Source organism: Gracilinanus agilis, chromosome 5, assembly GCF_016433145.1.
Source record: "Gracilinanus agilis isolate LMUSP501 chromosome 5, AgileGrace, whole genome shotgun sequence".
Taxonomy (NCBI): domain Eukaryota; kingdom Metazoa; phylum Chordata; class Mammalia; order Didelphimorphia; family Didelphidae; genus Gracilinanus; species Gracilinanus agilis.
In genome coordinates, this window is record NC_058134.1 from 264,066,640 (window position 1) to 264,081,500 (window position 14,861).

A 14,861-nucleotide genomic window follows, 5' to 3' on the forward strand; every position below is an offset into this window, starting at 1 on the left:
TATTGAATCCTCCTTTATTATTCTTTCTTCTTGCCTTTTAATTTTGCATAATTCCTCCCATGTGATTTTTTTTAATTACTTCACATTCTTCTTTTGTTCAATCTTATAATTTTCTCACCATTGTCAATTCATAATTAATTTCTTTGGATGTTTTGTCTCTCTGCTTGATGTCTCTTGGTATATCTACATGAATTCTTTTTCTGTCTCCATCATTTATGGTACTTCAGCTCATTCAGATGCTTTATAGTATTTTTTTAATCATTATATTGGTGATCCTATTTGTCTTGCTCACTTTTTATTTAGCTAGTTTTGATTTCTCCATATAATTGATATTTCATATTTGTTGTTTTTAAATATTATCATCATTTTTGTAAACTGTATGTAGCCTGATTCTTTCAATGTTCTTTTTCCAATACTCTGGATCAATCAGTTCCTACTCACTAAACATCCATACTCCTATTTGGTTTTTATAAAAACCCAGGTGGCAAAGCTTCCTACAGCTATAGAATGTCACATGCACTTTCAGATGAGGTCATTGTATTATTAGTTTTACATATAGTTTTATTTTTTAATCTGAGGGAATGAGAGAAACCTATAAATAGTGGCAATTTCAAAACAAAATGCATCAGCATTTAAGAAAATGAAGTCAGGATAATGACACGCACTTCACACATTTTTAGACTAATGATATAATATATAAAAGTATTTTGAAAACATTAAAACCCTTTATAAATGTCAAATATTATTATTGTAGTTATTATTATCCAACTTTTACAGCCTCGCTCACCCTCCACCCTCAAAATGAGATTTCCTGACTAGTCTAAGCCCCTTTCAAATGCTCCTCTGAACTTCTATAACACTTATAATCAAAACCACATGTTAGCCTTTAATCAAATACTGTTCTTCATTGTTTAAGATTATTTAATGTGTTTTACCTATCTTTTCAAATATGAGCTTATGATTACAAAGTCCATAGTCAGTAGACAAGGGAATATAAGCCCCCAGATGGGATTTGGGGATACTGTCAAAAAAAGTCATCCCTTGACATAGAAACCAATAAAAGTCAACATTCACATTGATGAGATCAGCCAGCAGGACATGCTGAGGAAGAGACGAGAGGCAAAAAGCACCAGAAAAGTCAAACCACCTTGATGAGCATCTCCCTTGGGTCCTTATTGTGAAATCCCAGGTCCCTGAAGGCAAGATTCTTGGCAATAGTAGGGTCCCCAAACCAACAGACCCACTTCCAGTCTAATCCCCACAGCCATCATTGAGGGAAGAAAGCATTGTAGAAAAAGGGCCCACCTGACTTATTACCACCAGCAAAAACTATTGGTCACCTGTCACCAAGAGATAGATAGACTCAAGAGCCTTGAGAGGGTAGCATCCCCCAGACCATCAGTCTTGCTTCTCTCCCAGTCCTTATCACTATCATCCTGGAAGTAACTCCTGGGGAAAACAGGTCAGCCATCCCCAACAACTGCCACTCAGAACAGGCAGGCAAGCCAATCTAACTGAAGCAGCAGGGCACCCTGAGAGACAAATATGAGACAAGTGTGCACTGGGCTAGTCAAAACATCATCATTACCTTAACAACATCCCTTGGGACTCTAATGGAGATAGTCAAGGACCTTGAACCCAAAAGCCTTAGAATTAGCAATGCTCCCACCAAAGCACCAACAGCTTTCACCCTGGGAAGCATCTCCTGTGGAAAGGCAGCCCAGCAGCTGGCTCCTACTACATCCATCTCTACTGAAGAAGCAGAATAGAAAGTTCTTGTCCCAAAAGTCTTTCCCACTGTCAAGTTAATAATTCAATATCAGAGAGATGATTTTATTAGTGGAAAAGACTTTCCAAAAGAGGCATTACTATTTGCTTTGCTCTGATACCCTACAGAACATGGGAATTTTTTTCCCAATTTGTAACCAAAATCTTCCACATGTGTTGTTTCTTCCATATGAATCTGAGTATCTTTCTATTTGTGGCCCTGCAGTTAGCACAAAACTTTGCACATAGCAGGTACTTGATAAATATTTGATTTATTCTTTATTATTATTATTCTGAATGTTTATAAATCCAAACAAAACAAGTATTTCTATATATAAAGAAAAAGAAGATATTACACAAATTAAATACCAGATCTACTACATGTTTAACTTACTTTTCTTCATATCTATATCATAGATCCCAGCTACTAGAGTCCAAATGCCTCCCTGCATCATACAGGATATCATCATGGAGGCCAATATGTTGATATAAATTAAGTTTTTCATCTTTAATCTTTCTGTTCATTTTCTGAAAGTAATCTCAGTTTATCCTTCTAGTGTTAGTTCTACAGCTGTGTATAATGTTTTTCTGGTTCTACTGATTTCACTGTTCATTATCTCATATAGGTTTCTTCTTAGGTTTTTAAAAAAATCAGTTTGTTCATCATTTCTTATGGCTCAGTAGTATTCCATCATGATCATATGCCAAAATTTGTTTAGCCATTCCTCAGTTGAGAGAACACTGGAGTTTTTTTGCCACCACAAAGAGAGCTGCTAGAAATACTTTGGAATTTATAGGTTCATTTCCTCTTTCCCTAATCTCCTTAGGAAGCAGACCCAGAAACGGTATTGCTGGATCTAAGGATATACACAGTTTTATATTTCTTTGTGTGTAATTCCAAATTGCTCTCCAAAATGGCTGGATCGTTTCACAGCTGCATCAGCAGCCCCGTTTTTCAACATCCCCTCCAATATTTGTCATCTTGCCTTTTTGTCATTTTAGCCAATCTGGGGAGTGTGAGGTGATCTCTCAGAATTGTTTGGGTTTGCATTACTCAAATCAGTAGTGATCTTGAACATTTCTTCATATACCTATATATGGCTTAAAATTGTCCGTCCATCTCTTTTGTCTATTTATCAACAGGGGGATTTTATTTATTCTAATACAGAATTAAATTACTCTAGGATGGTAGATGAGTTTTTGCTGTAGCTGAAAGTTACAAAGAAGTAAATATAGTTTTGATGTCAGGAAAACTGGCCCAACAATTTGTTGTACAAAAATGAAATGGTCTTCCTTGAGAGCTGGGTTCAACCTCACTTAAAGACATCAAGCAGAGATTGGATGAACAAAAATCCAGCATAAGAGAGATTCCTTTTGGATATGGGTTGGACAGCACAGCCACTGAGTTGCTTTTAATATTGCAAAATTTTGTGCATTACCAACTACCCCCTCTTTCCAAGATTTTAATTTTTAAAAAACTCTTCTTAAACTTCTTCAGTCTAAACTATGGCACCTAGCATAGTGTTGAGACACTAGTTGACATTTAACAATACTCAGAAACATATATTTGAAGTTGGAAAGAGCTTTAGAAGTCATCTAGTCCAATACCATCTTATTTATGAGGAAACTGAAGCCCCGAGATGTTCAATGATTTATTAAGGCCCACAGTCAATGACAAAACCAGGATTCAAATCCAAGAGCTCTGACTGCTTCTTGTATCAAGTACCATTCTGCTTCTTATTGATTGGTTGATCAAAATCATTAAAGAAGAGCAGCTTGCTTTCTCCCTCTCATCTAAGCTAATACGTTTTGGTGAACTCCATTATGATCCTATCTAACCTGTTCTCAGAGTAACTTCCTTTGTCATCAAGCCCATTTTGTTCAACCCTTGCAGGTCATTGGTGAGCCATGATGACTTAAGGGAGGATGGTGAGGAAATCACAGTTTAGCACCATTTGAACAGGATGCATAGACAGACGTTTGTTTTGACATTCACTAGTTCTTCCACAAATTAAGCCTAATCAGAGAGCTGCAGAGCCCCACAGATTTAATGAGTTTCCATTCTGCCATCTGGACACATAAGGAAGTAGAGAAACATTAAGTAAGTGGCATTGGTTAAGGACAGCTAGTACCACTTATACTTTGAAAGTCTATTTCCACAATGAATATCTGGATTTCTCTATCCAGTTAATGCATTTTCTGGGAAGATACTCTTCAGTTACATGGTAAAGATAAGGTCTTTCCTGTTTGTTTTCTGAAAGTATCATCTAAAAAAATGTTAAAGTCCCCAATCAAATGTCCTGATTGGCATTTATAAAATTATGACACTTTTGGTCCAGCAAGAAATTTAAAGACCGAAAATAAGAACTTATGAGCATAAATAACAAGAGATTCTGAGATAGTTGTTATTTTATTTTGTTTTTGTATCCTCCCTGTTATTTGTTTTCAAACATGTCTATTCAGTTGTTGGGGGGGGGGGTTGGTTGTTTGTTCTAGGATGGAATGTTATGTGTCTCAGATTTAGGTGGAGAAAATGTAGAACTTCCTAGTGCCTAACTATGTCTTCTAGCCCATTTTTAATCCTTTTTCTTAAGCCCTATTACTTTCTGATCCTTTACCCTAAGTCAATTCAAGTTTAAAATATGGTAGTCTTGGTACCATGTTACCCTGTAGATACCCAGAGTATGTACACATTGTGAAAATTTAACAGCATGGTACCTTGACCACAACATAAAGCCCATTAGATTCAGAGCTAGATGAGCCTTTATGGGTCATATGGTTCAGTCTCTCATTACTTTAAAGAAAACTGAGGCTGATTGAGGTGAAATGACTTGCACAACTGTGTAGTTGAGCAGCTAACATGGGATTCAAATCCAGTTCAGTCAACTCATTCTGTAAAAGACACTGCTCTGTCTTTATTTAAAGATACCTACTCTGTAAAAGACACTGTGATAAGTGCAGGTGATATTAAAAAAAAAGACAAAATGCCATCAATGCTCTCAGGGTCTTTACAGTCTAATAATATATGCAAAGATTTATTGAGGGATGAAGATGACAATGATAACAATGATAATAATAGTAACAGGGCTTCTAGCCCATTTATATAGGACTTTGAAGTTTGTAAAGTACTGTACTCATTTTATCTGTTTATTTTATTTATTTGTGTCTCATTTTATCATCATGACAATAGTGAAAGGTAAGTACTATTATTATCCCCATCTTACAGATGAGAAAACTGAGACAGACAGAAGTGACTTACTCAAAGTCGCACAAATAGTACACCAACATCCACTACACCAAAAGCTGTCAAACTCATAGCCAGAACTGTAGACCAAACTAAATTAAAATGTAACTGAGAATAACAAAATATTAACAAAATAAGTGAAAACACAGCACAGTGGATAAAGAGCCAGCCTGGAATCGACAGGTTCTGGGTTCAAATGTGGTCTCAAACACTTCCTATTTGGGCAAACCTGGGCTCACTAAACCTTAATTGCCTAGCCTTTACCCTTTTTCTGCCTTAAAAATAATACTTAGGAAAAAATAATAATACTTAGTATCGATTCTAGAGCAAAAGGTAAGGGTTTAAATAAGTAAATAATTAATAAAACTTAATACAACTTAGATGATGTCAATTTGTGGTTTTCTAAGTTAATATGCTGACTGTAGAGATCTGTTTCCTCTTTGAGTTTGACACCAGTGAACCACCTAGAAGACGTTCGACTCTTCAATAGGACCCAATTTCTTGTACACTCTGGATCAGTGTCACAGAGCAAAGATCAGGATCGTACAAAAAGCCTCCTCCTTGTTCATGACTCTGAGACTCGGGAGGCATGAGTCTGGGAGCTCAGACATTAAGTTCGATGCTGAGAATGTTTTTGGAGGATGTTTCCATCATCAGTGGTGTCGGCAGCAGCAGCCTAATCTCAATCTCTTCCAATACTCTGCTCTCATAAGAATTTTCTACCAGTAAAAGGAATCTGGAGTCCTTGAGTTTGGATGGATATAATTGTGTCCAATATTGATTTTGCCTTTGAATTCTTCATTATAATCTGAAAGAAGAGATTACTTCCCAAAACCAACTAGTAACACAGTCTACTACTAAATTGCTTCCAAAATATACAATACTGGGACAAAATGGAATTTAGCGCATTCCCTGAGATAAAAAAAGATGTGGAAAAGACAAACAAGTAATGGATGAAGAAGTCAGAGTCGATGGGAGGAGAAACAAATGATGAGCAAGGAAAAGGGAGAAGAAGGAGGAAACAGAAAGCATTTTTCAAGTTTATTCGACCAGGTGGTATCACTGATGTCTAGGTTTACCTGAACTATGTCTAAGAGCCAAAGGGGCGAGTTTAGCTTGGGGATGAAGCCTGTGAGGGGTTCCAGGTGGCACCAATTCTAACAGCTGGTACTGTGAAAACACAAGCTGCTATAACGAAGCTCCTCTTCTCCCCTGAAGCCAAACATAATTCTGGCCGGAAGGGAAGACACCAACAGACGGATGCACACAGCCAGAATCGTCTCCCTTATGTATACAAAGGGAGAAACCGAATTGACTGAAATCTCCATTCTATGAAGTGCTTCCGAGAGCATAAAGACAAGTGTAGCCATGGGTTTGGAGACTAAGCATCTTGTGCACATCCTAGATTGTCTGGTTTTCTTTTCTACTTGATGTTGCCTTTTACCTTCATTTCTGTCTCCTTCATTATCTAAAAACCATGGAGCAGCAGTTGAGAAACTGTGCACTACACAATAGAAGCCCATAGAATTTTTACCTATTCCACAGATGTCAACCTTGCTAAAAAAGGAACGCAACCCAGGAAATGTAAGCCTTTAGGCTACCTTCTCTTCAATTAACTAGAATGGCAATAGTTAAAATTTATACTTATCCATCAGTATGTTTTCCTATAAGAAAATATGGCTCCCTGAAGGCAACTCCATCATTCTACAACCCATCACTTTTATTTAAGCACTGGCCAATTTAACCACTTAGAGGTAGCTGTGGCTTAATTGGTAAACAGCACTGGATCTGGAGTCAAGAACGTCTGAATTCAGATCCGGCTTCAGATCCTGGGCAAGTCACTTAATCTCTGATTGCCTGACAAAAGGATCCACTGGAGAAGGAATTGGCAAATGAAGCCAATATCCTTGCCAAGAAAACCCTATGAATGGCTTTGGTCCATGGAGTCCCAAAGAGTTGGACAGAACAGAACAACAACAATTTAATCATTAAAGTAGGGAGGTCCTTTGCAGGCCCCGAACACAAACTTGGCCTAAAATGTTTTCAGGCAACTAGGACTTTGATTTTCCCAAAAGAGAGAAAGAGAATATTTATTCTCATGGGGAATATCTAACTAATAAGTAACAAATCTAACCTTCTTACTATTTATTTTCTTTCTCTTTGAGTCATAAGTGGCACAATGATTAGAGCTCTAGACCTCAAGTCTGGAAGACCTGAGTTCAAGCCCAGTTTCAGACACTAGCTGGGTGATCCTGTGAAAGTCATTTATCACTGTGCCTCAGTTTCCTCATATGTAAAACAAGGATAATAATAATACCTACACAAGATGATCAAAACATACATATCTCATTTGATCATCTTGTGTAGGTATTGTGCCCAGGACAAAATAAGTGCTTAATAATTATTTAGCCCTCCCCTAATAAAAATAGCTACTATTTACATAGTGCTTTGAAGTTTGCAAAATACTAAAGGCATGTTTTCTGCATCTTAAAATTTTTTGGAGATTATGTACATTGATAGATGGATGTGTTGAGTGGTTTCAGTGAGTCTAACTCTTGGGGACCCCATTTGGGGTTTTCTTGGCAAAGATATTAGAGTGGTTTGTCATCTCCTTCTCCAGCTCTTTTTACAGATGAGGAAAATGAGGTAAGCCGGGGCAAGTTTCTTGCCCAGGGTTATACAGCTAGTAAATGTTTAAGGCTGGATTTGAACTCAGGTCTTCTTGACTCTAAACTCACCACTCTATTCATCATACCATTATTATTATTATTATTATTATTATTATTATTATTATTATTATTACCTGCCCTAGATAGATAAATAAAATATGCACACACACGCATATATATATATACACACATATATATATATTTATACACACACACACACACACACACACACACAAACAGTTCTAGTCCACATCATCTCATGCCTGAACTAAAATAGCAACTTCCTAATTTTCTCCCTTCTTCCATACTCTCCCTTTTCCAGTGCATCCTAAACCCTGCTGCCAGACTAAGCTGCCTCAAATACCACTTTGCACATAATAATGGACATGACTCTCTCCCACACTGCAATTCAAACTGTCCTTTCTCTGTTCTCACGCTGAGCATTCCATCTCTCCCTTCTCTGCCCCTTTGCCCTCCCTCCTTGCCTCTGTCTTACCAAGTCTCAGTCATCCTTTAAACTGTTGCTTAAGTACCATTAAGTAGCACGAAGCCTTTCTTAATCCCCCTCAGCTGTTACTGTTCCATTCTTTGCAAAGACGTGCCCTCCTTGCACATCTGGACCTGGCTTCTGCTAGAGCATCAGCGCTGCTAAACAAACACCCCAGATAACCTCAGCTAAATCCAGAATGATCACCTGTGCCCCATGCAGTAGTCACGTCCAGCGCCACACTAAACCTCCATTTCTGCCAGCGACGGAGGGGTCAGTTAATAACACCCCTAGTGTCTGTCGCTCAGTAAGAAGAAACAGTTGCCATGAAGAGAGTAAGGAGAGAGAGAACAATACTTGAGGTAAGGAGGAGACAACCGAATGAATGCTCTTTACAGTTCAAAAAAATAAGAACAATGGATCGGGAGTCTGGGTAACTGGGTTTTAGTGCTGACTCTGACATGTAATCTCTAGGTAATTAAAAAAAAAATGCTTTTCCTAAAGTACAAGTCGATGTCACCTCACCCCCTACTTAACTCTAATAGCTCCCTATTACCTTCAGGATGAAATATAAAATTATCTCTTTGGCTTTTAAAGCCCTTCCCAGATCCCTTCTTATCTTTCCAGTCTTCTTATCCAACAAGAGAGGTATTCTGGCTCTTCCTCACACATGACACTTCCTTTCTAGACTCCAGGACTTCTCCTGATGCCTGAAACACTCTCTTTTCACCTCCACCTCCTAGCCTCCCTCTCTTCTTCAATATAGCTCAGCCCCCACCTTCTCCAGGAGCCTCACCTCAGCCTCCCTTATTGCCAGCACCTCCCCTAATGCTAGACCCACTTATAGTGTATATATCTTTTATGAACAAATTTTTGCAACATTGCCCCTTTCATTAGAATGTAAGCTTCTTAAGGGCAGGGGCTATTTTTGTCTATGTATCTTCAGCTCTTAGCATAATGCCAGATCCACAGTAGGTGCTTAATAAATGTTTATTGACTGGGTTGCTTTCAGAAAATCACTTCATCTCTCTAGAACTTCATTTCCTCATACACACACACAAAAAATATGTACTTGGATTAGTTATTCTCAAAGATTCCTTCCAATGTTACTATCCAGCTTATTTTCCCACAGCTGATGTGTGTTCATTTCCTACAGTAGAATTTAGAAATCATTATAAAATATATATATACATATTCATGATAGCATATAGTCATCTTTCTAAAAATTCCTCAATATTTTGGAGTCTATGAACTTGGGCCAGTTGACCTTTGGATGTTATGTAGTAGCATGCTTTATGTTTTTCTGTCTGTAAGAAGTATGAAACAGAAACTTAAAAATATTTATTAACTACTAGAAAAATGATGATCGGTTATAGGGAAAAAAATACATATGAAATAATTATAGTATTTCTGACTTTAAACACGGGTCACTTAGCAACAGGCATAATTGTGTGGGGCTGAGGACATATTCACACTTTGAAGAAACTAGCTTAGGAAATGAAATTGCGTTTCCTCATCCCTCTGCTAGCCGATAACATACCAATGCAATCGTCGGTATTTTAGACTGGTAGAAGGAAATTGCATGCCTTCTGGCTCTTTCTCTGGGCATGGTCCAATGAGTGCAAGCATTGAAATGTCCACTGGAAAGATCAACAAATACCAGAGAAGGAATTTGACATTGCAAATAATTACACTATAACTCTATGAAAATAAAATGGCTGCTACTCCTCTACATTCACTCTACATAGCAATTAGGACACCAATTTAATGATTCCATGCCAGAGAAATTCATGGTTTACCCTTACATATTTTGTTTTCAATTCAGTGTGGGCTAAGGGCAGATTTTTCTAATAATTTCCACAGTATTCTAAGTTAAGAGAAACCATGAATAATGAATTTGGTCAAACCTGTTGCTCATTCTTAAGGAGCCATGTATTTCACATAAAATAACACTCTGAGTATTCACGAGATAGTTTTTCCCCCTGACTGCAAGCAAACATTTGTTGGTAGGGACAGGACTTTTCTACTTGGAGAACAAGAATCATTTTCTGCCCATCCCCTTGAATTCAACATTTAGCAAGGCAATTTACATTCAGCAGGCACTCAATAAATATTTATCGGCTTTACTTGAATGGAATTGAATGCATACAAGAAATATAACTTTGTATATAAAGGTTCATTGCTTAAATTTCCCAGGTCATCTAGACAAAGGAATAGGAGTCCAGGGTGAAAGACAGGGTAGTCCCAGGCTTTTTAAACCCTTGACAGTGTTTCAGTGCATGAGTGTGGTTTTTTATTTGGTAAGTTTTGGTGGGATTGGGGAAGAATGTGATTTTTTTTTCACTAATACACTGTTGATGGAACTGCAAACTGATCCAACCATTTTGGAAACCAATCCGGAATTATACCCAAAGAATTATAAAACTGTGTATACCTTTTGACTCTGTAATACCACTATTAGGTCTATAGCTTAAGGTGATCAGTAAAAAAGGAAAACAGCCTATATGTGCTAACATATTTCTAGCAGCTCTCTTTGTGGTGGCAAAGAACTGGAAATTGAGCTGATGCCCATCAATTGGGGGATGGCTAAACAAATTGTGGCATATGATTGTGATGGAATACTACTTCCCCCTTAAGAAATGACAAACATTAACTTGAGAAAAACACAGAAAGACCTACATGAAATTATGAAGAGTGAAATGAAGAGAACTGAGAGAACATTGTATACAGCCACAGAAATATTGTTTGAAGAATGACTTGTGTGTCCATCTCCAGAGAAATAACTGATAAATAGAAATAAATAAGACACAATTTTACATAACCATATCTTTTTGCAAACGATACTTTCTCTAATGAGGAGTGGGGGAGGGAGGAAGTTAACTGGGTATTTTTAATGTAACAAACAAAATTAATTAATTAAAAAAAACCTTTCTCCAGCCAACATAGATTGGAGACAGCAACTATAGAAGGTCCACAGGAGTTCTTTCCCCTCTGAAGCAAGAGATTATACCCCTTAGAAACAGGGTATGTTAAGAGATAATGGAACAAAACTTTGTTAAGTACCTTCTTTGAGCCAGGCACTATTTAAGTGCTTCAAAAATATTATCTCATTTGAGAGGCGAAAGATAGAGGCACTTAACTGAAAAAGATGCAAATGATGAATGAATCTGAAATCACATTTCAGAGGTAAGCTGGTGACTTTCAAAGAACTAGCCAAGTTAAACAATACTTACAACGACTCCACTCTTTGTGACCATCTCCCGAAAGGTGAAGTTGCACACAGCCCAGGCTAAGTAATAGGTGGACATGAGTGGGGTCTGTGAAAAATGATCAGTCACCCATCCGTCCTCCTCGAAAACTGAAGTTTCCACCGGCATGTTAGATAAAGACAAATATGTGGCTTGATGCTTGATACTGATTTTGAAAGTCGCCTTGTAGATGGGTTCATCAAAACAGGGAAAGGCCTTTCTTGCATGTGTCGGGGAGAACTGTGTCACACCAAGGAACCTGGAGGAGAAAGAAAAAAATGTATAAATATGTATATATGTATATCTATGTATATCTCATCAATTGCATTTATGGCTTTGAGGTATGGGGGCATTAAGTGCAGCTGCTCCTAAAATAAAACATTTTTGCCAAATATGCAAAGTTCTTCTTTTCCTGAACCAAACTAAAATGCATAAACAGCAAGAAAGCACATTTCACATACATTTTTTCCAACAATAAAAGTTCTTCAGGGTAGTTTTTGTCTCAATTAGAGTAAACTCTCATAACCCAGAGCAATACATGGACACTAAAACATTGCACTTTGCCAAAAAACAAGCAAAAAAAAACAACCCTACCTCATTGGAATCACATTGGCAAATAATGGAAAATAACTTTTCTCTCTTGCATCATGGCTCATTTTCTACCTCAGCAATGGAAATGGGGGTGGGGGGGGGAGAGGTGGGAAGGTTAACCAAATGATAGAAAACCCTGAATGTAAAATACAAAAGAAAATCTTCAAATCAATGTATAACTCGGTGGCCACTATGGGATCCCCTTGCACCCTCGGATTTCAACAAAATGAACTTCCATTGAATTTTAGAACTCATCAGTGTTGATTGCTCTTCAGATGTGATTGTTTTCTACCTCTGATTCCAATCACATTTAAGTCGTTGGGTCATGGTACATTTTGTTCATATTATAAATATATTCATTATGTATAAATATATAGCCATATTTATTGTGTCTAATCTATATAGTATATACATATATTTATCTATAAATATATGAATCCATATTAAAATCTAGAAATTAAAAAGAAGCACCATGGATTGGTAGCAGGAATACTAGGGTCAGAGCATTTAGGTTTAAATCTCCATAATACTACTTCCTATTTGCATGACCCTGGACCAGTCACTTGTGGTCTCTTTATTTCAATTTCCTCTGAAGATGTATTTTTGGTTTACATATATTAAGTTCCTACTTTGTGCAAGATATACTGCTTGGTGCTAGGGATACAGAGACAAGAATGACACTCTCCTTACCCTCTGGAGCTTACACAGCATTTCAATGTCTTCAAAACCATTCTACTATTCCAGACTTTTCATGTACACATATGTGTGTATGTGAGGGAGACCCTGGGAAAGTCACTTAACTGCTATCTGTCTCAGTTTCCTTAACTGTAAATTGGGATAATAGCACCAATCTCAAAGCATTGTAAAACTAAAATGAAATGCATATAGCAGGTGCTTAATAAATATTTGTCTGCTCCCTTCCTCTCCGTGCAGTCTACAGTAAAGCCATCCTGACATCCCTTCTATTCCTTCTGGAATGCTACTCCATCGCTGATGTGCATGCCTTTTCACTGGCTGTCATGCATAACTGGAATGCTCTCTCTCTCCCCTCACCCTCAGCTTCTTAGAGTCTTTGGCTCAGCTTAGATGCTCTCTAGCACAGGAGGTCTTTCCCTGCTCCCAGTCTCCTAGTCCCTTCTCTCTAAGATGATCTCCCATCTAATCTGAATATATTCATATCTCCCTATTCATTGCTATGTAGTTCTCCCCATTAGAATGTGGATTACTTTGGGGCAGGATTGTTTTTGCCTTATATCCTCAGTGCCTAGCACTGTGCCCAATCCATAATAGGCACTTGAAAATGCTGATTGATTGATTCTAAAGTGAAAGCACACAAAATATCTTCCATACCCAGAATTCTCTCCCTCTTTATCTCTGTCTCCTGGTGTCCTGAGCTTCCCCCAAGTATTAGCGTTTACAAAAGCCATTTCCAATCCCTCTCGATGCTAATGCCTTCCTTCCGTTGACCATCTCCAATTTATCGTCTAGGTACCTTGTTTGTATAGAGGTTTTTTTACACTGTCTCCCCCCTTTATTTCATGAGCCTGGGAGAGCAGGGACTCTTTTCTGCCTTTCTATGTATCCCCAGTGCTTAGCACAGTGCCTGGCACATGTAAAAGGTCCTTAATAAATGCTTATTGACTGACTGACCTAGAGAAATAACACAATCAATCCTAAATGATTAAGGTCATTTTTCAGCTCAAAGTCTTGGGTTCCCACAGTGAAAAGCATAGCCCTCCTTTAGCTTTCATAGTAACAAATGAAAATACTCAAACACCGTGAGAGCCAAAGGGTCAAAAAAGGAGACTTGCCATGAAACGTATAAGAACCTACATGCAATAATGAGCTGATATTAGGATATGAGAAGCACTGAAGCTAAAAATATTTTTTTTGTTGAGCCTTGGAGATAAAAGTAATGACATTGCTTTGGGGTTATTTGTTGTTGTTCATTCATTTCATTTAGTTGGGTCCGACTCTTCCTGACCCCATTTGGGGTTTTCTTGGCAAAGATACTGGAGCAGTTTGCTTTCTTCTCCAGCTCATTTTACAGATAAGGAGAGTAAGGCAAACAGAGTTAAGTGACTTGATCAGGGTCACACAGCTAGGAAGTATCTGAGGCCATATTTGAACTTAGGAGGATGAGTCTTCCTGACTCCAAACCCAGAATTTTGTCCCCTGCTCCATCTCATTGCTACACTACAGAGCCAAGGGTGATGACTTTCCCAAGACAGAAACTGAGATACCCATATATGTGGATGAAGGAAAGATTCAGAAAGTTATACCTGAAGATGAAAGGCACACAGAACCTTAATCCCTGAAACAGGAAGCAGTTCCATCACCAACAAGGAGAAATTAGCCAAGTTCACAGTTGGAAACGAGGATGAATCCAGGATAAGCCAGCAACTGAGTAAGCAGGTATAATAAAGACACCACCCTAGCAACAGAGTCTAATCATGAACTGGATCTGGGCAATGCCATGCAAATTAATGCTAACAAATATGGTAAGTCTTCCAGGAGGGTAGAATGAATGACATTTGGGGACATGTAGAAGATTAATTAATGCTTTTAATAGAAAAAAATGAGGAGATACATAAAGGCTTCAAAAGCACAGATGATGAAGAGGGTGTAGACTGTGACTCAGGCTACCATGCCCAGCAATTTTGTTCCCCCACAGGTTTAACAGGACCATTCCTCTCAACTGAAACTGTGCCAATAGCTCAATAAAATACTAAGTAAAATCCAAGTTTTCTCTAAGTTACTCTCTGCCCTCAAATGTCCACCACAAAAAGGATTGGGAGCTAAGACCAACTTAAGCATTTCAGTAAATAATTCTTTTCATCATCTTCAAATTATCT

The 14,861-nt window shown here is 37.9% G+C and overlaps 1 protein-coding gene across 1 annotated transcript in view; it reads right to left on the reverse strand.

Annotated features, from left to right (window-relative positions):
- Nucleotides 1-14,861, reverse strand: part of TRHDE (thyrotropin releasing hormone degrading enzyme) — a 455,256-nt gene that overhangs the window by 423,364 nt on the left and 17,031 nt on the right. Inside the window, exon 2 of the mRNA XM_044679190.1 lies at nt 11,401-11,674. Within this exon, the coding sequence (XP_044535125.1) occupies nt 11,401-11,674 (274 nt within the window). The remainder of the gene's footprint in view (nt 1-11,400; nt 11,675-14,861) is intronic.